The sequence below is a fragment of the Macaca fascicularis genome, chromosome 20, assembly GCF_037993035.2.
Source record: "Macaca fascicularis isolate 582-1 chromosome 20, T2T-MFA8v1.1".
In the NCBI taxonomy this organism is placed as follows: Eukaryota; Metazoa; Chordata; class Mammalia; order Primates; family Cercopithecidae; genus Macaca; species Macaca fascicularis.
The window spans coordinates 20,345,007-20,370,579 of record NC_088394.1 but is presented as its reverse complement, the minus strand read 5'-3'; the positions used below and the strand labels follow the sequence as shown (position 1 = coordinate 20,370,579).

General features: G+C 44.4%; 2 protein-coding genes across 9 annotated transcripts in view; one reads left to right on the top strand and one right to left on the bottom strand.

Annotated features, from left to right (window-relative positions):
- Positions 1–570: 570 nt before the first annotated feature.
- On the bottom strand, positions 571–25,348 carry LYRM1 (LYR motif containing 1). Of its 4 annotated transcripts, none has more exons than XM_005591418.4 (5): positions 25,221–25,348; positions 24,690–24,927; positions 9,897–10,055; positions 5,338–5,430; positions 571–1,564 (listed from the first exon to the last, which is right to left on the bottom strand). In XM_005591418.4, the coding sequence occupies exons 3-5, from the start codon at positions 10,053–10,055 to the stop codon at positions 1,448–1,450; spliced, it is 369 nt and encodes a 122-aa protein (XP_005591475.1). In that variant the 5' UTR covers positions 24,690–24,927; positions 25,221–25,348; the 3' UTR covers positions 571–1,447. The 4 variants fall into 4 exon arrangements, with proteins under 4 accessions (XP_005591475.1, XP_065393622.1, XP_015297757.1 ...); XM_065537550.1 differs by lacking the exons at positions 24,690–24,927; positions 25,221–25,348 and adding exons at positions 12,112–12,182; positions 24,330–24,451; XM_015442271.3 differs by lacking the exon at positions 24,690–24,927.
- Positions 24,867–25,573, top strand: part of DCUN1D3 (defective in cullin neddylation 1 domain containing 3) — a 41,438-nt gene continuing 40,731 nt past the window's right edge. For 3 of the 5 annotated variants that reach the window (XM_005591421.5, XM_005591420.5, XM_065537548.2), the window contains exon 1: positions 24,867–25,021. The gene's annotated coding sequence lies outside the window, so the exon portion shown is untranslated. The remainder of the gene's footprint in view (positions 25,022–25,573) is intronic. The other 2 variants (XM_065537549.2, XM_015442269.4) reach the window with 1 other exon arrangement.

Sequence of the window (25,573 nt, the reverse complement as noted above, 5' to 3'; positions counted from 1 at the left end):
GGCTTGGTGGCTTACGCCTGTAATCCCAGCACTTGGGGAGGTCAAGGCAGGTGGATCACCTGAGGTCGGGAGTTCGAAACCAGCCTGACCAACTGGAGAAACCCCATTTCTACTAAAAATACAAAATTAGCCAGGCATGGTGGCGCATGCCTGTAATCCCAGCTACTCAGGAGGCTGAGGCAGGAGAATCGCTTAAACCCGAGAGGCGGAGGTTGCGGTGAGCCGAGATTGCACCATTGCATTCCAGCCTGGGCAACGTGAGCAAAACTCCGTCTCAAAAAATAAATAAATAAAAATAAAAATTATATATATATGTGTATGTATGCATATATATGTATGCGTATACATGCATATATATGTATGAATATATATGCATATATATACGTATGCATATATATGTATGCATATACTATGACTCCGCTGATACAGCATCATATCTGTTCTGTGTCATTGCTAAACCCTGTGATAAGTTACCTTGAGTGTGAAAACGTGTGCTCCTCCTCATAGGAGTAGGTTCCAACTGTTGCTTCTGAGGGTCAGGAGTCCATTTTGAAAAAGAATAGACAAAAATTGATAGTGCTTTGTCTTTATTGGTGATGCCCATCTTCTTCGGAGGTAAGAAGAAATGACACTGATGTACAAATGACTCACCAAGGGACTCTCACCTGAGTCTACCCTTGCAGGGGTAGAATAAATCCGTTCTATTTTCAAGTCTATTTGTCCCATTTCTGTTTAAACATAATTTGAAAGCCAGCTTGGGCCTTGTACTTTTCAGTTATGTTAATGTAAAATACTCGTAAAGAATGCAGTATGAGTTTAAAGTGAGCTTTTCAGATCCTATAAGTGCATCCTAAGTAGTGACAGGCTTTAAGATAAGGAATATATGCATTTAGTTAAGGCAGAAATCTCATAAAATTTCCATGAAAAACCAAACTTTTTAAGATAAGTTTATCTGGAAACTGGAAGGGTCAAAAGACAACAAAAAAGCACACACACAAAAAAACCTCACTTCTAAGCAAATCTATAGCTTAAAAAAAAATAAAAAGCCTAAGAATATTCTGAGAGTGGTACATAGTTTTACAGTAGCCACAGTAACTTCCAGTGACTGGCAAATTTCTTTGCATCAGCTGGCACGCGTGGTGAATGGAATTCCCATCAACAGCTCTTGCACCCTTCCACCTCCCTTGTACAGGCCTTAGTCTTGTTTCCAAAGGTGACTGCAGTGAGGATGTAAGGTCCATGACCTCTATGGATAATGCCATCCACTCAGGAAGAAAGACGCTGAGAAACTCTAGGGATATTGAAGTGCTCATCATGGGTGAGAATCAATTGTGGAGGTTTTAAGAAGACATTTGAATTTTTGCCCCAATCAAGAAGTGTTTTGCCATCTGGTTTACATTCAAGAACAAGTTGGCTCATCATTTGCAGAAATAAACTTTCCTCTAGATTAGGAAACTTCATCATGAGATCTGAGATATACTGGTTTGGAAAGTTTCCTCAGTTTCTCTTGGCTTCGAAGTCCCCGGCCTTGGAGTGGGGTAAGGCCCATTGGAGGCAGATGAATCTGAATAAGAACAATAATGTGAAGAATCATACTCATAATCATTGCAGCAGCTCGTATTCACTAAGGATCTACTCAGAAAGTACCATATCCTCTGCTAAGTGCTACATCTACATTGATTCATTTCTTTACACACGTTAATCCTACAATAACCTCATAAGAGATTATTATTCTAATATTTACAGATGAGGAAATGAAACCTCAGAGAAGTTAAATAACTTGCTTAAGGTTATACATTAAGAAGGGAAGTCAGGATTTGAACCCAGATCTGTCAGATTCCAGAGCCTGTGCTCTTTGCTATATTGCCTACACAGAGGAGAAAAAACAAGCATGGATCACAGAGCAAGCTGAGAATCCAAAGAAGGGGAGAAAAGTGTGTGTATACAAAGATGTTCTGTGCATAGTGGAAAACTGGGATCAAACTAAATGCCTACCAATAGAGGGGCTGGTTAAATTATGGCTGGGATGGTTAATTTTTCTTTCTTTCTTTTTTTCTTTTTCAGACACTGTTTCACTCTGTCACCCAGGCTGGAGTGCAGTGGCATGATCTCAGCTCACTGCAACTGCCACCTCCCAGGTTCAAGTGATTCTTGTGCCTCAGCCTTCCCAGTAGCTGAGATTACAGGTGCTCGCCACCACACCCGGCTAATTTTTGTATTTTTAATAGATATGGAGTTTTGTCATGCTGGCCGGGCTGGACTTGAATTCCTGACCTCAAGTGATCCACCTGCCTTGGCCTCCCATAGTGCTGGGATTACAGGCATGAGCCACAATGCCTGGCCTAGGATGCTTAATTTTTTGTGTCAATCTGATGGGCAATGGGTGCTCAGATTAAACATCATTTCTAGGTGTATCTGTGAGGGTGTTTCTGGATGAGATTAGCATTTGAATCAGTGGACTCGGTAAAGCAGATGGCCCTCCCCAATGTGAATGGGCATCATGCAAACCATGGAAGGCCTGAATAGAACAAAGAGGCAGAAGAAGGGGAAGCAGCTCCTTTTGCTTCCTGCCTGTTTGAGCTGGGACACCTCATCTTCTCTGGGCCTCAGACTCGGGATTTCTACCATGGGCCCCTTGGGTTCTCAGGTGTGTGGACTCAAACTGAGTAATAACACCAGCTTTCTTCTGGGTCTTCAGCTTGAAGATGGCAAATCCTAGGACTTCTCAGCCTCTATAATCACATGCACCAATTCCTTATAATAAATCTCCTTTCGGCCGGGCACAGTGGCTCACGCCTGTAATCCCAGCACTTTGGGAAGCCGAGGTGGGTGGATCACGAAGTCAGGAGTTTGAAACCAGCCTGGCCAACATAGTGAAACCCTATATCTACTAAAAATATACAAAATTAGCTGGGCATAGTGGTGGTGGCCTGTAATCCCAGCTACTTGGGAGGGTGAGGCAGGAGAATCGCTTGAACCCGGGAGGTGGAGGTTGTAGTGAGCTGAGATCATGCCACTGCACTCCAGCCCGGGTGACAGTGCGAGACTCAGTCTCAAAAAAAAAAAAAAAAAAATCCTTTCAGGCATATCTAGATATATCTCTGTCTAGATATATAGAGAGTCAATTCCTCATAATAAATCTCTTCACATATACATCTAGCTGTCTCTATATCTACATATCTTCATTCTACTGGTTCTGTTTCTTTGAAGAACCCTAATACAATGGCACATTCTTACAATAGCATACAATGCAATCATTTAAAAAAGATTGGGCTGGGTGCGGTGACTCACGCCTATAATCCCAGCACTTTGGGAGGCCAAGGCAGGCCGATCACTTGAGGCCAGGAGTTTGAGACCAGCCTGGCCAACATGGTGAAATCCTGTTACTACTAAAAATACAAAGATTAGCTGGGTGTGGTGGTGCACCTGTAATCTGTAATCCCAGCTACTCAGGAGGCTGAGGCAGGCGAATTCCTTGAACCCAGGAGGCTGCAGTGAGCCAAGATTGTGCCACTGCACTCCAGACTGGGCGACAGAGTGAGACTCTGTCTCAAAAAAAAAAAAAAAAAAATTGAGGGAGAGCTACATACAAAGATGTGCGGAAGACATGAAGTAAAATAAGTAAGCAGTAAAACATTATATCCAGAATCTTACATATGTAAAGAAAATATAGGTACATGAATATAGAAAAAGACTAAAAGGTTGTACTACCAAACTAACTAGGTTGAGCCACTACAATATAAAATTGCTGTTTTTGTAGCTAAAAGAGTTGAATACTGGCAATTTTCCATTTAACAGTTAAAGTGGTCACCCTCTACACAATGAGAATTTTTTTTTTTTTAAGAATTTTGGGCTGGGTGCAGTGGCTCACGCCTGTCATCTTAGCACTTTTGGAGGCCACGGTGGGCAGACTGCCTAAGCTCAGGAGTTCAAGATCAGCCTGGGCAACATATAGAAACATGGTGAAACCCTGTTTCTATTAAAATACAAAAAATTAGCTGGGTGTGGTGGCGCATGACTGTAGTTCCACCTATCTGAGAGGTTGAGGCATGAGAATCACTCAAACTGGGAAGGCAGAGGTTGCAGTGAGCAGAAATCATGCTGCACTCCAGCCTGGGCGACAAAGTAAGACTCTGTCTCCAAAAAACAAACAAACAAAAAAGAATTTTGGCCAGGCACAGTGGCTCATGCCTGTTACCCCAGAGCTTAGGGAGGCTGAGGCGGGAGGATTGATTGAGTCCAGGAGTTCAAGACCAGCCTGGGCAACATAGTGAGACCCCCATTTCTACAAAAAATTAAAACATTAGTGGTGGCACATGCTTGTAGTCCCAGCTACTTGGGGAAGTGAGGTGGGAGAATCGCTTCAGCCCGGGAGGTCAGGACTGCAGTGGGCCATGACTACACCACTGTACCCAGCCTGGGTGATGGAGCAAGACTCAGTCTCCACAGATAAATAAATAAATAAAACTTATTTTAAATTAAATTATTGTTTTAAATTTATGGTATGAAAGAATTTGAGGAAGAAAAAATTTGTATACATTTGTTATTTTAAATTCATATAAATTTGAAAATTATTTGTTTCTTGACATTCTGAATGTATTAAATTTATTTACATAATTTTATTTTTTATTTTAAATTTATTTATATAAATTTAAGATTTATTTATTTTTTGAGACAGGGTCTTGCTCTGTCACTGCAGTGGTGTGATCATGGGTCACTGCAGCCTCAACCTCCTGGGCTAAAGCAATTCTCTCACCTCAGTCCCCCAAGCAGCTGGGAATACAGGAGTGTGTCACTATGCCCGGCTAATTTTTAAATTTTGTGTAGCAATGGGGTCTCACTGTGTTGCTCAGGCTGGTCTCGAACTCCTAACCTCAAGTGATCCTCCCGCCTTGGCCTCCCAACATGCTAGGATTACAGGCATGAGCCACAGCACCCAGCCTGGATGATAATTTTTGACCATTTTTCCTTTCTACTTTATGCATTCCTTTCATGTTTGAACTTTATTCTTTTAGTAACAACAAACCTACCTTTTGTAATTAAAAAAACACATTTCCATAAAAAAGATGAAAGTGAAAAGAGAAAAGCTCTACAGTGTGAGCTGGTTTTCCCTTCCATATGTGGAAAGCTGTATAAGTAGGATATGTCATGCATTCACTGACATTTTACTTTGTTGTGATGGGCTGGCAGCGTGCAACGATAGCTTATTTCCAACATGCCTCCCACAGCAGCTCTGGGCCTCTCAGCAAGCACTTGCCCTCTTGTTACACATTCTTGGAAATAACCGGGTTGATGAGGGTAAGTACCCACCACCTGTTAACCAGGAGTCACACTTACTGGCCTTGGATAAGGAATCTTGTAATGCAGTCCAATTTCAATCCTGGCTGTGCATTCATCTATACACTGTTTAATTAGGTCTGTGTCTGTGAGCTGTTAAAAGGGAAAAAGAAATGAGGCTGATAGTATATTTCTAATGGTACATAGAGTATAGGTATACATTTTCTCAAACTTTTTCAGTTCACTAGCCAGTAAATTAAATGGTGCTAATTTGGAAAATCAAAAGCAATTTAATATTAAAGCTTACGATAAACTTTTAAAATCGGCAAAGAAGGTAAAAATAAACAATACAAAAGGATATAACATAAAAACTACACTTCCCTCTTACTCCTCTCTTCCAGTTCTTCATCTCAGAGACAACAATTAGCAGTTTGTGTGTTCTTGCAGGGGTATTCTATGTATATGTGAAAATGCACATGTATATAGAAGCTGATTATTTTTCTCACACAAACAATAGCTCCCTTTGTTCTGAACCTTGCTTTTTCATTAACATAACTTGAAGTTCCTTCTATAGTCCATCTATAAAGCTGCCCCCTTCTTTTTAACAGCTATACAAAATTCCAACAGACGGCTTTATTATAATTTAACCAATCTCCTACCCATGGATACTTAAGTTATTTCCAATTTTTTGCTATTATAAATGATTCTGCTATGGATCCCTCTAAAATTACTTTGCTTACATGCATAGGTATCTAAAAGATAAATTCCTAGAGAGAGAGGACTGCTAGGACAAAGGCCATAGACACATGCATTTTTAAATCTCACAGATATTCCCAGATTACTCTCTGGAGTTTGCAACAATTTACATTCCTACCAACAATCCATAAATTATATTCCCACCGACACTGACTGAGAGTGCTTCTTCACACCCCCCTCATGTTGATTAAACTTTAAAGTAACCCGATGGTTTCCGCAAGTGCTATCCTGAAACCCCCAGGGTAGGATACTGGAGAATGATCTATACCTCTTAAACTGTCAACTGCCTTGGCTCATTAGTAAGGGGAAGAAAGGGCTTCTGAAATTCCAAAACAGTCAAATCATGGTAATCCACTTTCAATTAAAGGAATAAAAAGTTCATTCTGAAAAACAGCCAAGTAGGAAAAGGGGAGAAACTCTTTCATTCTGAGGAAGGAAAATGAATCAAGACGTGGTTCTGCTAGGAGTTTGCAAGTGGACTTCAAAGCAGAGCTAGGATTGCATCACCACCAGATGACACCCACACAGCAAAGTCTGGGTCCATGTGGCTTGGAAATTTCAAGGGCGTTCCTGTCCTATGGAACAGAGCAAAGAAGAGTTCCAGGAACAGCAATGCAGAGAACCACAGCTGTGAGTCCCTTGTGGCAGAGGCCCAACTTTCTGACCTCTGTGCTTCTCAGAAGTCACTGATTTGCTGTCTGTGTTGGAAAAGAGTTCCACATTCTCATTTGCCCACTGAGATTCACAGCAGTTCATGGGATACCTTTGGATTATTAAACTCTTAGAGCAATCAAAGTTACAAGAAACTCCTTATGTCTGCGTGAGGGACTAGGAAGAAAGAAAAAGCGCTTGACAAACATATAGTTAAGGGGGTTGGGGCTTCTGGGGCTTCAGCTGTCCATCTGAACAAGCTTGGGCTAGAGTACTCCAAATTCAGTCATTCACGGGCTGGCTGCATGATTCTGCCATATCCACATACTACTTATACTAATGTTAGAATTTTTCATTAAATGGACTCTCTCTTAAGTAACAGTATTTGTGAAACTGTGATCTAATATTCTCTTTCCTTTATAACACATACTAAAGCAAGTACATATCTTAAAATTAAAAACCCATGTACCTCTTCCACCCACTCCCAAATAATCTCATGTTCCATCAGTGGCACATACACCTCCCTCTGGCTCACCCCGCTTGAGCCAATCCAAGCCTAGGCAAAAGAAGGGTTATTGCAATAACTGAAAACTGAAAAGTCTTGAGTAGTCTTCAGGTGAGTGAGCGTGCAAAGGTTTATTGGGCATGTACTATGATATCCCCAACACCGCAGGCTGGACAGTGCCTTCAGCTATCAAAGTTATTACTTGGGCAGAACAACTCTGATACCTAAAGCTACAGAAAAGGCACAGTGGTATATAATCAATGGATGCAGTGACTGCTACGGACAGCTATAGGAATTCAGAACAGGCAGCCAGCATGGGGTTGAGGGGGAAGCAGAGAAACTGAGGAAGATTTCCTGGAGGAGGTCAGTTAAATCAAAGTATTTATAGCTGCTCATTCATTTAGTGACAACCACAGGGAGGTCCCTTGGGATAGACTAGAAAAGTACAAGACCTTGTCTATATGTTCAAGGAACTGATGATCTGGTTGGGAAACCCATGCCAACATAAATAGAATAAAGAAGAAAAAGGAGAATATAAACAACTATTTAGGGATCTCCAAGCCTTCTGATCTACTCTTTTTTTGTTTTTTTTTGGAGACAGTCTTGCTCTGTTGCCCAGGCTGGGGTGCAGTGGCGTGATCTTGGCTCACTGTAACCTCTCCCTCCTGGATTCAAGTAATTGTTGTGCCTCAGCCTCCCGAGTAGCTGGGATTACAGGCGTGCGCAACCACACCCAGCTAATTTTTGTATTTTCAGTAGACAGGGTTTCACCACGTTGTCCAGGCTGGCCTTGAACTTCTGACCTCAAGTGATCCACCGGCCTCAGCCTCCCAAAGTGTAAGGATTACAGGCGTGAGCCACCACACCTGGCTGATCACCTACTCTTTTCATTAAAAAATTTCTGAGCCCATAGCCTCCATATTTGTATTTATATTAATTTATAAATGTATTAATTTATAAATTATAGATATGTACTAACAAGTTCATTGTAACTATGTACCAGACAGACTTTTTAGAAAGATGAAAGAATAAATAGAAATAGCAGTTGTATTTTATTTCCATTCCTTAGAGGATTGTTTCGGGACTCCATGGGGTACATATACTCTGGTTTGGCAAGCATGGTCTATGCTAAGAGCAGAAAAAGCTTGGGGAAGCTGGGTTTGGAGGAAGGTCAGAAGGGTAGAGAGAAACTTCCTAAGAAAGTCAGCCTTGAAAAGCTAGGGCCATCAGGGATTCAGAGAAGGGGAAGTTGCTGCAGATTAGGAGAGTTTCTTTGGTAATGCTTTTCTTTTTTTTTTTTTAAGAGACAGGGACTCGCTATGTTGCCCAGGTTGGTCTCAAACTCCTGGGCTCAACCGATCCTCCAGCCTTGGCCTCCCAAAGTGGTAGGATTACAGGCGTGAGCCACCATGCCCAGCCTTCGTGGACTTTCTCAACTGTAATTTTATATTTCTTTCCATCTAACTCCATCTAACTTTAGTAAGGGGAACAAAGGGCTTTTGAAATTCCAAAATAGTCAAATCATGGTAATCCACTTTCAATTAAAGGAATAAAAGTTTGACAGCTCTGTCTTGGTTTGGCTTATGTTTGTCCTCAACATCTAGTCTTGTGTTTGGCACACAGTGGGCAATCAAGTATTTGTTGAGGAATGAGAACAAAGAGTTGCAAAGTGGTGACAGGAGCTGTGACACCAATGGACCAGTGGGGAAGGGGAGGCACTCCTGTAGAAAGATGATTCTGCTTTGGACCATTAAGCTGTGGTGAGGTCCTTCAGGTGGCCAGGCAGCAGCCAAAGCCGGGGATTCAGATGTGACGGCTTAAATCACAAGGTGGCTGCATGTTGCATAGGCTCAGCACAGAGGGCTGACCTTCAGAGGACCCCTGTAGCGGCAGGAAGGTGTGTGATGACAGGGCCGAACAGAGACAGTCAGAGGTCAGGAAGGGAAAAGTGGTTAGAGTAGACTGTTAGGAGGTTTCATGAGGGGAGCAGTGACAGCGCTGAATCCATTAGATCAGTGAGAAGGCGGAAGAGAAGTCAGGCGTGAAAGCCTCTTCCATGCTTAGTGCCAGGCGGTCTTCCCCAGAGCTGACAGTTAATGTTTTAGGGTTCCTAGGGGTGGGTCCAATCTGGCTCCCTGCTGTCTGCATGTGCAGTTCCCGTAAATCAGCTAATGGAGATACTATTTTACCCAGTTCCGTGCTCCCAAAGGGCAACCTCACTCTGCTAGCCAAAGAGGCTTGAGCTCAAAGCTGTTATGAAGGGAACCCTGTGTCTTAATCCTATTCTCTTCCTTCTAAATGGGTTTATATTTAGAGGCTTTGAATAGTTTATGAATTGAAAAAAAAACAAAACAAAACCACTTTCCTGCACACCTCCTATGGGAGTGGCCAGCAACAGGTACAGTATGAGGACTGGCTCCTCCTCTGAAAACTCATTGGCCTGACTCATGTCACCTGGCTCATGGGGTCTTCTGAGGACACTGAGCCACTTACTGGCTGGCTTGAGACCTGGAACAAGTGAAGAAAGAAACACAGGCTTCCCAGTGGTCAGGCAAGCTAGCCAAGCTGTGCACTGGCCCCTTCCTGCCCCACGTTGTGCCACCGTGACTGTGCGGCTCAGCCCTTTCAATTAAGGACCGACAAGAAATAAACATATATCATAAGGAACAATTCTCCCCTGTGCAACTTCCAAGTGGGGCCTACTTACATTTTTGTTTTTCCGGAACAGCGTTCTGGCTTCATTTAGTATGTACTGTTTTTCTTTGATGGTGTCTTCCATCTGTCCTGATGTCGCCTGCCATTTCCTCGCAAGCCTGAAAATGCTGCGGTAGAGGCCAAGGACTTCTTGTCGTGTTGCCGTTGTCATCTTCAGACCCACCGAAATAGAAGAGGGAAAATTTGCATAAAAATGCAACTTGACAGGAGGCAGCCAGGCAGATGTACAGTTTTTTAATCAAGACCTTTAATGGGCCTAGAAATAGTTGCTCTTTCTCAGCAAATCTGTTGGGTAGCATTGCCGAAACCATGTAATAGAAACACCGTATCTCTCAACTGGCTTTGCAACTCATCCCGAGGTTGAGGGTTGCTCAACCACACAGTTTGCCATGGTGGCCACATTTATGAACACGGCAAAACCAAAACTCACACTTATTATTCTTTAAGCCAGTCCAGTAAAATTATAACTCACCTGAATGCCTAAGAGAAGGCATGTTTTGGATAACTGAATATTCTTGTTAAGTGAGAAATGGAATTTAATCCACTGGTTACAAACTCAAGTGCCTCTGCAGCCTGGCAGGTAATATAAATGAGAGGACCTGCTTGAATGGGGACAGTGGCCACCTGAACAGGAACTGCCCCCTTGAAAGGGAACAGTTGCTATTCAGCTCCAGCCAGCATCTGCCATGTAGAAAGAAGTCCCTAGGAATGCCAGATTTCCTGATAGCTTAAAAATAGGTGGCAATCCAGATTTTTAAAATATGACATCTCAAAAAAACACAGTAAGTCATTATTTTTGAAAATGTGAGGCCAGGCATGGTGGCTCACGCCTGTGATCCTAGCACTCTGGAAGGCTGAGGCAGGTGGATTGGGTGACCTCAGGAGTTCGAGATCAGCCTGGGCAACATGGTGAAACCCTGTCTCTACTAAAATACAAAAAAAAATTAGCCGGGTGTGGCAGTGTGTGCCTGTAGGCCCAGCTACTTGGGAGGCTGAGTCAGGAGAATCGCTTGAACCCCAGAGGCAGAGGTTGCAGTGAGCCAAGATTGTGCCATTGCACCCCAGCCTGGGCGACAGAGTGAGACTCCGTCTCCAAAAAGAAAAAAAAAAAAGTGAGGACTGTACAGGCCAAACAAAATGAGTCTGTAAGCCCAGTTCCACCCAGAGGTTGTCAGGTTGCAACCTCTCAACCTTTTTGGAAATATTTCTCAAAATCGTTGGTCTACTATCTTGTCCAATAAGTATAATTAAAAATCTTTCTGATGACTGGCCAGGCGTGGCGGCTCATGCCTGTAATCCCAGCACTTTGGGAGGCTGAGGCAGGTGAAGCACAAGGTCAGGAGATCAAGACCATCCTGGCTAACACGGTGAAACCCCGTCTCTACTAAAAATACAAAAAATTAGCCAGGCATTGTGGCAGTCGCCTGTAGTCCCAGCTACTCAGGAGGCTGAGGCAGGAGAATGGCATGAACCCAGGAGGCTGAGCTTGCAGTGAGCTGAGATCCCACCACTGCACTCCGGCCTGGGCAACAGGGCAAGACTCTATCTCAAAAACAAAAACAAAAACAAAACAAAACAAAAAAAAACTTTCTGATGACTGAAGATCTCAAGGCCCCTCTGGGTTTTTAGTCTCAAACATCAGTTTTAATTCAGAAGACATGGCCAAGAGAGAACTGACCTAGGTATATTCCATGAAGCTGACTGTATTTTTTAAAAGCACAATTCCGAATATCTTTAATTTCTCTTTTTTTTTTTTTTGAGACGGAGTCTCGCTCTATTGCCCAGGCTGGAGTGCAGTGGCGCGATATCTCGGCTCACCGCAAGCTCCGCCTCCCGGATTCACACCATTCTCCTGCCTCAGCCTCCCGAGCAGCTGGGACTATAGGTGCCCGCCACCATGCCCAGCTAATTTTTTGTATTTTTAGTAGAGACAGGGTTTCACCATGTTAGCCAAGATGGTTTATCTTTAAATTCTTATTACAAAATATTTCAGATACAAAAAGATATAGAGGTCAGGCACAGTGGCTCATGCCTGCAATCCCAGCAGTTTGGGAGGCCAAGGCAGGTGGATCACTTGAGGTAAGGAGTTCAAGACCATCCTGGGCACCATGGTGAAACCCAGTCTCTACTAAAAATACAAAAATTAGCCAGGCATGGTGGCAACCACCTGTAATCCCAGCTATTTGAGAGGCTAAGGCATGAATCACCTGAACCTGGGAGGTGAAGGTTGCAGTGAGCCGAGATCACGCACTGTATTCCAGCCTGGGCAACAGTGACTCTGTCTCAAAAAAAAAAAAAAGGAAAGAAAAGATATTGAGACCAATATAATAGCCATATAGTTACAACAGACCTTAAAGAATAAATTATGTATATAGTAGAAACCCCCACTGTACCCCTTCCAAATCACATTCCCCTTCCTCTCTCCTAGAAGGAATCACTATGCTGAATTTGTTATCGTGCATATCTTTACACGTAACATTTATAGTATTGTTTGGCAAGATTTATTTATTTATTTATTTATTTATTTATTTATTTATTTATTATTACTGTTTTTGAGACAGAGTTTCACTCTTGTTGCCCAGGCTGGAGTGCAATGGTGCAATTTCGGCTCAATGCAACCTCCGCCTCCCGGATGCAAGTGATTCTCCTGACTCAGCCTCCCAAGTAGCTGGAATTACAGGTGCGCACCATCACGCCTGGCTAATTTGTATTTTCAGTAGAGATGGGGTTTCACCATGTTGGTCAGGCTGGTCTCAAACTCCTGACCTCAGGTGATCCACCTGCTTCGGCCTCCCAAAGTGCTGCGATTACAGGCATGAGCCACGGCACCCTGCCTGCTCTGCAAGTTTAAAAAGTTTACAGGTAAGTTCTGCAATTTATTTGCCCATAACATTCAATAAGATTCATCCATGTTGTTACACATGGCTCTAGTTCATATATTCTCACTGCTGCAATTCAGCCCACTGTATGAAGATATCCCAATGTACCATCTATTTTGCTGATGGATATTAGGTGTTTCCTTTTTAAAAAAATTTATTTAAGGTCACGTGCAGTGGCTCATGCCTGTAATCCCAGCACTTTGGGAGGCTAGGACAGGCAGGTCACTTAAGCTCAGGAATTTGAGACCTACCTGGGTAACATGTATTTTACAAAACATTCATTTTGTAAAAAATACAAAAATTGGCCAGGCGTGATGGCACGTGCCTGTAGGCCCAGCTACTTGGGAGGCTTAGGTGGGAGGATCATATGAGCCCGGGAGGCTGAAGTGAGCTGAGATTGCACTATGAGCCAAGACTGAGCCCCTGTACTCCAGCCTGGGTGACACAGTGAGACCCCATCTCAAAAACAAACAAGCAAACCCCAACAACTTATTTAAAAACTCAGGCTGGCTCCAGTGGCTCATTCCTATAACCCCAGTACTTTGGAAGGCTGAGATGGAAGGATCATTTGAGGCCAGGAGTTTGAGACCAGCCTGGGCAATATAAAGAGACCCTATCTCTATAAAAATGAAAACACAAAACAAACATTTCAGCCCCCCACTCCCCTTTTTTCATAACTATATTCAGGGAAGCTAGAAAAACAAAAAGTCCCACTACTGGAAGATTCTGATTAGTCAGAATTAGAACAATGAATATTGTACAGCCTTGAACCAGAAGACAGGGTGGGAAGACAAGGAGGGCAGAAGGCCAGGCAATTGGACACCTCATTCTGAGTTCTGGGTTTTCCTCTAACAGGCTCATCGGGATCGGGAAGTAAGCTGCTCAACTGCCTGCTTTTGGGAACATGATCCATTTTCAACTTACGGAGGGAAAGGCGTAAGAGGTGGAGATAATATGCTTTAGGGTAGTCCTGGAATTATGAGAATTTGAGCAGCCGAAGAATGCAGAGTGGAGCTGGAAGTGGGCATGTTTACCTCAAAATTCAAAGTACTTGCAAGGAATTCACCTTACAGAGAATTCCTCTTTCTAATGTGAGCACTTACCCTGACCCTGATGACGTTTTTTGAGGTTTATTCTTAAGTAAAGAATGAGCCAAATGACGAAAAGCTTCAAAGACTACTTCACCTAATTCAAATGTTGAAAGGACCAAAGTTATATTCAATGCCAATTCTGAGTCTATGAGGCTGCACAGAAAAAATGCTTACAAGGAATTCATAAAAACCAAGAGAGAGAACATCATGCTTTGCGGTTTATTGTAATAAAAACCCAGATGAGATGATGACATTTTTCCTGGTAAGGAAACAGGTTTCTGAGTTTCTGGCTCTCCCTAAAACTCCATGGTTTCCTATGAAAATATGTGAGTCAGTTCCTGTGAGGTACAGGGAGTCTGTAACTAACATCTCTTAATGATTGCTTCACTTCCCTGTCATTAACAGACGGAACTTCCTTGACTGCAAGACACTGGAGAAAAGTGATGAAGGTCAGGCATATTCAAAGAGCAGCAAGGTTTTTTGTTTGTTTGTTTGTTTGTTTGTTTTTTGAGGCAGGGTCTCACTCTGTCACCCAGGCTGGAGTACAGTGGCATGATCACGGCTCACTGCAGCCTTGATCTCCCAGGCTCGAGTGAGCCTCCCGCCTCAGCCTCCAGAACAGCTGGTACCTCAGGCGTGCGCCACCACAACTGGCTGAAGCAACCTTCTCTAAAATCTAACTTTAGTTGGTTTCCTTCCAAGACTCTAAGAACCACAGCTTCAAATTCTAACTGATCATATACCATAATCTGATACAAAAGCCCTGCAATTAGGTTAATACCCTCAAGGTAATGAGCAGTGCTTACAATTGGTACTTAATAGGACTATTTTCAAAACACTTTAATTAATGTTTAAGTGTTTTGAAAACTAATCCTGAAAGGGATTTATGTGATGTCTCACTCTGCAACATCAGGTGACCCAGAAAACCCAAGTTCCAAAGATTTCCCGAGAGAAGCGTCTAAAACTGTATTCACCACTGTGTACCATTAACAAACCTAGTCTACCATTTCCTTCCAAGTCTTGATAGAAAAGGCAAGAAAAGAAAAACACTTCTTTTGTTCTTTCCTTGCTGCGTTTGTTTCAGGCCTTTGAGGGAACCATGTTCTTTCTTGCCTTAGGGGCACATATCCATGCTGTTTTCTTTCTAGAAGGCTTTCTCCTCACCCCCTCCCTTTTATCTGACCAACCCTATTCATCCTGCAGTTCCCAGTGGAAATATGGATGTCTCAGAAAATCCTCCAGCTTCCCCCACACCCATTGGGTCGGGGCTCTCTGTTGAAACTTCTCACAGGTCCTAATATTCTTCCTTGTATAGCACTCCTCACTTAAGTAATGGTTTGTTAATGTCTTCCCCCAGTAGACTGTCACCTTTACAGGGGACAATGATCATATTCATCTTATTTACTGCTGAATTCTCAGCACCTAGAAGGGTGCATAATCAGTATTCAATAAACGTTTGCTGAATAATCTGGAGTATTCTCTGCTATAGAAAGTTTGTGATTCTGGAAACAGATTCAGCCATATATTTACAAAAAAGTTTAAAAAGCTCTTTTCCTTTTTATTCTTGTCTTTGTTCCTAGAAAGCAACTCATTTAGAAAAACCACCTTTTCCCGAATATGGATTTAACGGCTTGAAACCAACATTTACTCCTCTATAACTATCAATTATCTCTCACAATTAATACAAGACTAAGGAAGCCCTTTTCCTTCTTCACTGTATCAGGGATTGATCTGATACAACAGGGTCTGCTTTTCCTACGGGCAATACATTTTCCTACGGGTAATACATCAGGCCTATTTAGTAGTTTAGAGGACCACAGTTCAACTGTGGTCTCAGCTGGTCATGAAGTTTATCCATGTAGATTTTTAAAAGTTAACCTGCTATAATCTTTATTCTGAGACGGACATTTCTTGCAATTCTTTACTCCTTTTCATCTCCCTAACCCCCAAATCCCAGAATGAAGACAGACAGAAGATATGAGGTGTGCCTGGAAGGAAATGGCACTAGAAGCTGGTCTTTTTAAAAATCACGCCCTGTCTGTTATAACAGGGTTATACACGTGTGGAGGTGAGGATCATTTCCAAGCCTCTACGATGTGCAGGCCTGTGCCACTAAGAAAAGGCTGACAGATGTTGCTGCCAGTGTGTTTTGGCCTCTGGTCATAGTTGAGAAATGTGTCCCCTAATGCAAGTGTCCCAAAGATTGGTTGGGGAGGTGATCTTAGATACACAATACAAACTGTGTATTAGAATAGCCCATCAAACCCATAATTTTGAGTGATTTAGATTGTATGTGATATAGAACTTCCTTTAAAGAAATGAATTACAAAACTTTTTAAGCTGGTTTAAAATATAGGTAAACAGCAGAAACTGTGATGTTGTCTCTGAAGTTTGGGAGCTACTGCTCTAAGGTGCCTTGTCATGTCATACTTCTCTGTCTCGGCTGAGTCTTCCTCTGCTTACAATGCCTCTTTTTTGCTAGCCACCCCATCTATCACACAGACACCTACTTGCTATTAAGCTTTTTCAAAGCAACTTTTTCCTCGCTTCTATCACGGCCAGGAGATAGTTCGGAATTTCTTTCACTTTATGTTTTTTTTTTCTCTGAGTCTGAATTCCTGGAGGGCAGGGATTGTATCTTGTTCATTACAGTAATACAAATATTAAAAGTTACATTTGCTTTGCATTTACTGTGCGCCAGATAATTTGCTAGGTACTCTATATATGCAAATGCTACCAATATCCCCATTATACAAAGGAGGAACCTGATGCAGAGGTTAAGTAACTTGTCCAGGGTCACACAGCTAACAATAGGCAGGGCCAGGATGCAAACTCAGCTGGTCTGAAGTCAGAGCCCATGCTTTTAATCATGAAATAGACTGTTCAATGTCAATAAATGTTGAATGTCTTGATTGCTTTAAAGAGCTTAGCTAGTTGTGACAAAGGGAACTAAATAATTCTAGTCTCTTTCTATACAAACAGCAAAGGAAGCAATTTTTTTGCACATTGATGTGAATTGCAATAGTCTTCCCCATTTGCCATCTGCCCCTGTTCCTATCCTGCAACTGCCCTTTTTAATTATGTTACACACCAGCATGCTCTAAGCAGGCTGGGCACATGGCTGCACCGCTTTGCTTTTCCATTCCCTGTGGCAACCCTGTCCCCTCCAACTCCAATGGGAGCCGACATAAAAGCCACCAGTGCGGGGGCTCACTACAGTGCTACTACCTGGTAGGCCTTACTCTTCCCTTCCAAGGACCCATCCATCCATCCACTCACTCAACATTTATTGAAGGTCTGCCATGTGCCAGACACCTGCAGTTTCTGGGGATACAGTGATAAATAAGCAGCCACGGTCCCTACCCTCCTTGAGGTTATATTCTAGTGGCAGAGGCAGATGATATACAAGAAAAAGAATTTCAGATAGTCATATGTGCTCTGAAGAGTAGTAAGATACAAATGAGCAGAGGTGGGGGTTATTTTCTGGGTGGTCAGTGACATTTGAGCTGAGTCCTGAATGGTGTGATGGAACCTAATAATGGACTCACGTCAGGGGAAGCTGGTGCAAGAAGGGGGAACAACAGGAGCAAAGGTTGTGAGGTGGGAATCAACAGATGAACATGAGGCAGGGCATGGTGGCTCATGCCTGTAATCCCAGCACTTTGGGAGGCTGAAGTGGGAGGACTGCTTGAACCCAAGAGTTTGAGACCAGCCTGGGCAACACGGGGACACTCTATCTCCATTGAAAAATAAAAAAACTAGCCAGGCATGGTGGCTCATGCCTATAAGCCCAACACTTTGGGAGGCTGAGGCGGGAGGATCCCTTGAGCCCAGGAGATCAAGGCAGCAGTGAGCTATGATCACACCACTGCACTCAAGCCTGGGCAACAGAGTCAGATTCTGTCTCAAAAAATAAAAATAAAAAAGATGAACATGAACGCAACAAGAGCCTTTGGGAAAGGGGCCACAGGTCCACAGAATCCAGCACAGGTTGGGTGTAGGCCTTGGAAAGGCACTTTGTTGCTAGTCTTAAGGCAAAAGACACTGGTAAATTTTATGCAAGCTGGAGTAATATGGTCTGATTTATATCTTAAATACACTGGATATCAAACTACTGTATATCATAACTACTTATAATTCCAACACTTGTACAGATGGCGAAACAAGATCTTGCCTAATGCCCCTAATTAGTTGACAGGAGTCAGGGTCAAGAGCCAAAAAAGCTGGATGATGATTTTCCTGACTGTCCACAAGCTTTTCTGTTTTCATTTTAGAGTCAGTAATGGGGACTCATAATGGGCAGTGATCAATCTAAAAAACAAAAACAAAAACAAAAACCAAACACCAAACACTCACCCACTCTGCCATTCATGGTCTAAAGTGTAGTGAGAGGGTCTGGGGAGGTTCCAAGAACTTACTGTACAAGGCATGCCTAGACACTCGGTCTGTCTAGATCTAGTTCTACAGGACTATGGAAAGATCTTCTGGTATGAGGGGCCTCATCCACTATGCCCTTTTTCCCCACCTCTGGAACGGTTCCCCTGCCTTTGGAGAGACCATTGCAGCACGAACACTTAGGAGTTTAAGAGCAGAGATGAAAATTCCCTTTCCCCAGATGAGATTTATAGAAGTATGACTCTGGTCTTAGGAATGTCCAAATTCCAAATGCTGGACTCTCATGAGGCTTTGCCTTCTAAAGAAAATGTGCTGCAGTACAAATAAGAAAAGGGACAAAGGCAAGAGGAATTTACCCTGATTTTCAAGCCCCAGGAAGTTAAAACACCCCTTTCCATTTATTTCAGGAAAGACCTACCCTAGGTGGAATTTTTTCCCTCGTCAGAACTAATGACTGTAGTATAGTCAAATTTCTCTCCCAAATACTTTATGATTTTTTAGCAAGGAGGGGGAATCATGAACTCCACCCAAATGAAATCATGGTCTTCTGTGCTCGTTATGTGATATGTCCTTCTTTTTGCCACAGGAAGCCTCTTTAGTTCATACAACTGAAATATTCTTTCTTTGCCTATCTGCTGCTTCCACCTTTTGACTTCCATCACTTCTGGACGGGTGCCCTTTTCACACTGGGGCTGGGTCAGTGTCCCGGCTATGTGCACTCCTGGCACCTCTAGCGTACCCGCCATAATGTTCATCCTACTCTCTCATAATTTTGTATGACTCACCTTTCTTTTTCCACCATGTGTGTGTTGCAGGGAGTAGGTGGTGGGGGAGCAGGCAGAGATTTGGGACTGTCTTGCACATTACATGCCTAGGCTGGCACATAGTTGGAACATGACAAATATTTATTAGAAGAATACATTTACACACACAGAATGGTCATTGATAACGCATGTTGTCATCCTGAGATACACAGGGTGGTATCTGGACGAGCTTCCTAACTGATGATCCCAGAGCATCGAAGGGTTAAATACTAATTAACTCTTACTAGGATGCTTTCAAGAGCATTGTGTGTTAGGATAAAGAACTGGAGACTCAGTGTTATTTGGGGAGGAATCCTCATCAGTCTCATCCAGAACAGCGTTTAAGAGACACAGCTATGATGTAACCCTCACTCTTAAGTTTTCTTAAGGCTGGTTAGGGTTTGTTCACTGGACTGAAATACTTTATAATATTTCCATGAAGTTTAGAACCAAACATAGAAAAATGAGGTTCTGACACTTTTTTTCCTGAAAAACAAAATCCTTTTGGGGAATAAGGTCCACTATACTCAATGACCATGGATTAAAATCAATCTAGAAAACTGTGACTTAAAACTGTCATTTGGAAAGCTTCTACGGAATTGAAATGCTCTTGACAAGGTCAAAGCAACCAGACGTTCTTGCCCTGTAGAGCAGAGTAGGGAATGTCTGTCCCATTTGTAAGGAATAGCAGATATAATACGAAAAAAATGAACTTTTATTTTGGGCTCTTGGTGGACAAAGCTTGGTTTGAATCTTGACTTTACCCCATTGGGCAAATTATTAACCTGCCTGAGACTTGGTTTCTTAGAATGTACAATGGGGTAATAGCAGAACCCGTTTCAGAGTCGTAAGGATTATTCATGAAATAATCCATGTACATCACTTAGCACTGACAGTTAACAAAGGCAAATGTTACCTGAATAGGAGGAAACAGAGGAAGAACAATGAGGCCTCTTTTATCTATGCTAAGCTTTGCTGCAGAGGAGAGAAATGTGTGGCCTGTTGGTGAATTTACTGCTTTGTGGTAGTAATGGATTTTCCTAAAGCTGTTTCCCTCTGATCATTAATAATCCCTGTACAGCAAAGGGCTATTGTTCTTTGGTATGAGTAAATAACCCTGTTGGAAGCACCGCTTATCTTCAGACCACAGCACATACTTCTTACTGGAAATACAATGCAGGTGCCAACACCAAAGGCACGACCAGGCTTCCCTTCCTATTTTTCTTCCTTTATCTCTTACTCCTTGTTTATCCCTCAGTGCACTTTTCTCTGAGATCTGTTATACTCCCTCCTTTTTGGTACACCCATATTCCTACCCCAATCAGATAACCTTTAAGTGAAATCGTTCTCTAATACATTTCTGGTACCATAACCTCCCCTCCATCAATCAACCATACACACACACACACACACACACACACACACACACACACACACACACACACCACAGACTTATTTCCTGTTTCAGATTCAGTTTTTGGTTACTAGAATCCAAAAAGGGAAGTGTAATGCCACACATGCCACACACTGTTTTGCAAACTTCAGGATATGCTTGTGTGGTATACTTAATCATACCACAGCTATTTTATGAAACAGCATCTTTTTACACAGAAAATGACAAGCATACGGTCTGTCAGCAATAGGGGGCAGGGAGGAGAGGGTGGATAGTATTTTTATTTTACCTAAGGGAAAATAATTTAGTTTAGGCCCTGTAATATGGGAAATTTTTAGAACGCAGGGCCAAAACAAAATACTAATGTCTGAAAGACTTCTAAAATGTCTATCCCAAACAAGATCACTGGAGGCAAGCACACCCATTCTAAATATATCATACCAGCACTGGAGCACACACAAGATTGTATTTGTACAAGGGAACTCCAATCAGGCTACTGTAACCAAGATAACAACCAATAGATATACAGCTATTTTCCCCATCAGGGATAGAAGTTCTAAATGAAAAGTTATGGGCCCCTCAATTCAAAAGAAATGGAAGTATGTTTCCTTATCAGCATATTTTAACAGGCAAAGAAAAGGTACAGGTCAGTCAGAGGTGGTGAAAAGCAATTACCAGTTACTAGTAGTAGAAAGCAGTAGAAGAGATGTAGGGGAGGGGCTAGAATTGAAGGCCAAGGCTAAAGATCAACCATTCATTCATTCATTGGTAACTCGCCAGCCAGGATCTTTCACCCTGCATATCAAATCGAGAAGTCTGAGAATACAAGACACTGGCTTAAGTTCTTGCTTTGTGACAGTTTTCCGAGGAACTGGATTAGGAAACTGACCAAAGAGCTTTGGATGCCACATTAGATACAGTTGGGGCTTTCTAGCACCAGACCCTTGATCCAACTCTCTGATAAATAACCGCATTCTGTGCAGGGGTCCACGCCTTCAGGACAGCTTCCTCCACCATCAAATAACTATCGAATGGGCAACTTTTCCATCTGCAGAGGCACCAGAGCTCCTCACTAGGCTAAGTCCCTTGAGTTTCACATGTGGAGAATGACTAGCCTACATAGTACCCTCGAGTTCCTCCAGTCCAGTGCTCACCAAGATAACTTTCTGTGAAGGAAATGTTCTATCTGCTCTGTCCAATAGGATACACACCTGTCACAGGTAGCTACTGGCACTTGAACTATGTGTTGCAGGGACTGAATTTTTAAATCAAATTTTAAATTTTAAAATAGTCAGTGGCCACACAGGGACAGCATAGCCCTAGACCAAGAATTGCAAATCAAATGCCCACAGGGGTCAGCCAGGTAGCGGGAGAGGAGAGGCCTTTTTGGCAAACCCTGAGCATGAGCTGCATAGGGGGAAGCAGCTCTTCAGCTCTGGCTGACAGTTGCTGTGTAGGAACCTCTAGGAACTTCAGGCTGGTGTTGTCAGATTGTCGGATTTTTCAAATGAAGCCCAAAGTCTGGATTTTGATGTCCAATTTTTAAATGTTGGCAAGTAAATTTAAAAAAGAATTTAAATCACTGTGTGGGCTGAACAATATGTTTGCAGGCAATATCTGTCTTGTCAGTATGCAACTTCAAATCTAGGCCAGCCCTTCAGCTCAGAGAGAAGAGCTTTATCCATGGCCACTCTGCTGGTCAGTAGCAGATCCAGGATTGAAACCCAGGCCTTCTTATTCGTCTTCTGATACCCTTTACACTATATTGTGGAACTGACCATAATTGTGGTGGGGCTGGCAGCAGCGGCAGGGACAAAAGCCCCTTTTCGTGAGAAGCTGCAGGATTGTATGGCTGATACCTTATGAACACGGTGTTCCTGCCCAGCTACAGCCACCATACGGACAAGGCTCTGTACCAGGAGCCAGGAAGACACAAAGGAGGAACAGTCCCTGGGGGAGACAGCCATATAAATAGACAATTTATCGAAAAAGTCAGGTTTTCTATAACGGACACAAATTACCTGAGCACAAGTCCAAAAGCACTGACAGCTGGGAGAGGGAGGGAAGAGATTTGAGCCAGGACTTAGCTTCTACTTGCTGCCAGTAGAAGCTGGCAAGTGGGTGGATGAGACTCACTGATTAAGGGGATGGGTCACATTATTCCAGGATATTAAGGGGCCTCCTATTTGATCTCTGAGGTCTTGTCTGTGTCGTCGCCTTTGCTGGCTTCTCCTTCTCTGGGTACTCTCTAAATGGTAAGAACCCAAGGGATTTAGGGGTCCTCCTCTTTTATTTACACCCTCTTCTTAGGCGATCTGGGAGCTCTTCCTGCCTTCCTCATTTATTATCTCCAACTATGATTTTTCATCCGACTTGTATATCTAACTTCTTGAAAACTTCATTTGACTTGTTAATAGACTTATCAAACTTAATATGTTCAAAAGAGAACTTTCGATATTCCTCGCTAAACTTTTCCCGTAGGGAGTTAACCTTGGTTCCTCCCTCTCCTACACACTTCACATCCAATTCCCCAGCAAGTCCTGCAAGCACTACCTCCCAGATATACGCTGAATGGAATTCTCTCCATTTCCACTGTGACTGAGGGCCTTTTCTTTCTTTCTTTTTTTTTTTTTTTTAAGACAGAGTCTCACTCTGTTGCCCAGGCTGGAGTGAAGTGGCGCAATCTTGGCTCACTGCAACCTCCGCCTCCTGTGTTCAAGCGATTCTCCAGTCTCAGCCTCCAGAGTCGCTGGGATTACAGGCGTGTGCCACCACGCCAGGCTAATTTTTGTAATTTTAGTAGAGACAGGGTTTCACCATGTTGGCCAGGATGATCTCGATCTCCTGACCTTGTGATCCGGCCGCCTCGGCCTCCCAAAGTACTGGGATTATAGGCGTGAGCCACCGCGCCCGGCCGGCCCTTTCAACACTATTGTCACCTCTCCTTTGTCGTACAGTGCAAGTTTCCTAACAGGTCTAACTACTTCCACCCTTCTCTATCCAGCACGCAGAGCGGATTTTTAAAAATGTAAATCAGGTCAGGTCACTTCCCTTCTTAAAACCCTTGAAGTACACAATAGCCAAACCCCTGCCTTGGGCTAAAAGGCGCTGCTACAGTCATGCCACTTGCCCAACTACATCACAGAGTACTCCGGCCCTGGCTCCGTCAGCTTCAGCCACATGGCCTTCCGGCTGTTTCCAACCTAAAAGTCCTTCTCATTGGCTCCACCAGAAAAACCATTGTCCAGGATCCCTGCAAAACCGTGGCCTCCTTTGAACGGCCTTACCCGACTTCAAGGGGCCCTCCCCCCATCTTCTGTCACCTCATCCGGTCTTTGGGGGGGGGGTATTTCTCACTTGCTGATACCTTCTTTATTGATTTACTTAACTCTTTCCTGCACATGAATGAAAGGTAACGGAGCAACATCCTGCTCTCAGGTTTGAAGAGCAAGGGAATTACGAAGCTGGCTCTCACGGTCCTAGGGAGTCTCCGTTCCTGTACGGGACCTGGTTTGGGTCAACTTCCTCAGCCAGACACCTCTCGCCCTCGGAGCGGACTCTACCATCTCCCATTTACATTCGGGGGTCCAAAAGATTCACAGCCTCCGAGGGGGCCCCACGCCGGCACCTGAGCGTCCCCACACCAGGCCTCCCCTCTTGGACGCGCGAGCCACTTCCGTGAGGCAGGTCCCCGAGGCCGGTGGCGATGACACCGAGCCGCCCCCTGCGAAGCTGGGGTCACACAGGCCCGTCTCCCGGCAACGCCGCAGCCCAACCTCCAACCCATCCCTGCCCGTGGGGAGCCAACCCCTTCCCCGCCAGTCTCCCGCGCCTGGAGTCGGCGCCTCCATCCCCTACACTCACTCTGTGTCAGTCCTGCCTTCCCCCACCCACAGAAGCGCGCAGCCCGCGGTAGGCTGGGAAGAGGCGGCGCCAGGAGCCCAGCAGAGCCGCGGCCGACCGAGCAGAGGCGGGTCCAGTAGGCCAGGCCGGACCAAACCACCGGGCCCACTTCTGTGGGAGCACCAGTTCCAGGTCTGGGGGAGTCTCGAGCCTCCCCGAACCTGACTCTACCCATCTCCCGCCGCATCCAACAATAAGCTGAGCTCCTTCTCTCCCTATTTTTCCTTTACGCTTTCGGTATCCTCCCCGCTCCATTCCCCTAAAACAAGGAAAAAATGGTCCAGCCCATCTCCCTCCGGGTTGCTAGGTCTTTGCCCTTACTTGGCGACGGCTTCGTACGTCTTTACGTGCGTCGTGACGCAATCTTCCACTCGTTCCCTCATCGCCCCTCTCCCATTCTCCCTCCTGGAGCTGGCGGCCGGCGGGGTTACCGGAAGTGATGATGCAGGAGGCGATGGAGGGGGCGGGGCTTCGGGGCGGCCGCCGCCGGTGGGCCGCAGATGAAGAGGAGGCGGTGGCAGTGGTGGAAGAAGAGGCGGCGGCGGCGGGGGTAGGGAGCCTGGAAACGCGAGCGGGGATGGTAGGTGGTTTGGACCCGCCGGGCCGCCGTCGTTTCCAGAAAGGGTTTGACTGGAGGAACCTCTGGAGCAGCTGTGAGTTTTGGGGAGGGGGGGAGTTGAGGAAAAGGCGGGGGGGCATTGAGAGATGAAGGGGCGGGGGTTGGGTACCTTCGAGAAAGGGGGGTGGAAAGGGAGGAGTGGAAGTCAGCGCGTTGTCTGTACTGGTCCCTCTGAAAGAAGAGGCTGTGAGGGGAGCCTGTGGCGTGTCAGCCGCAGGGCTCAGAAAACTTACCTACTGTCCCTGCCTCCCCACCGCCAGCACTCCTCTACCCAGGGCCTGGGGATATGGGGTCGGAGCTGCCCTGGAGGGGCGGCAGACTCTGGTGCTCTGTCCTGGGTGAGCGCTGTGAGGTAGGAGCCCTAGGGGGAGGTGGTGGGTGAATCTCCCAGCTCCCTCCGCCCTCATTTCCCTCCCCACCCCCATCCTTCTCTTTAATCATTTACAGCCCTGGAATTAAGGGCTCAGACCTGAAGGCCTTTCTGTGCACCTTTGCTATAAACGATAACCATCTGTGTCCGAGGTTATGGGGCGGGAGGCATTGCCTGTATCCTCTATAGGAAGTGGGACGGGGTGACAAATGTATT

What these genes read in the sequence shown, in the direction of transcription:
- LYRM1 (XM_005591418.4), bottom strand. Translation starts at nt 10,055, where the DNA reads ATGACAACGGCAACACGACAAGAAGTCCTTGGCCTCTACCGCAGCATT. An exon ending in TGTTCCGGAAAAACAAAAAT is followed by an intron (nt 5,431 to 9,896) that starts GTAAGTAGGCCC and finishes CCCTTTTAACAG; the next exon opens with CTCACAGACACAGACCTAAT. An exon ending in AGATTCCTTATCCAAGGCCA is followed by an intron (nt 1,565 to 5,337) that starts GTAAGTGTGACT and finishes GTTCTTATTCAG; the next exon opens with ATTCATCTGCCTCCAATGGG.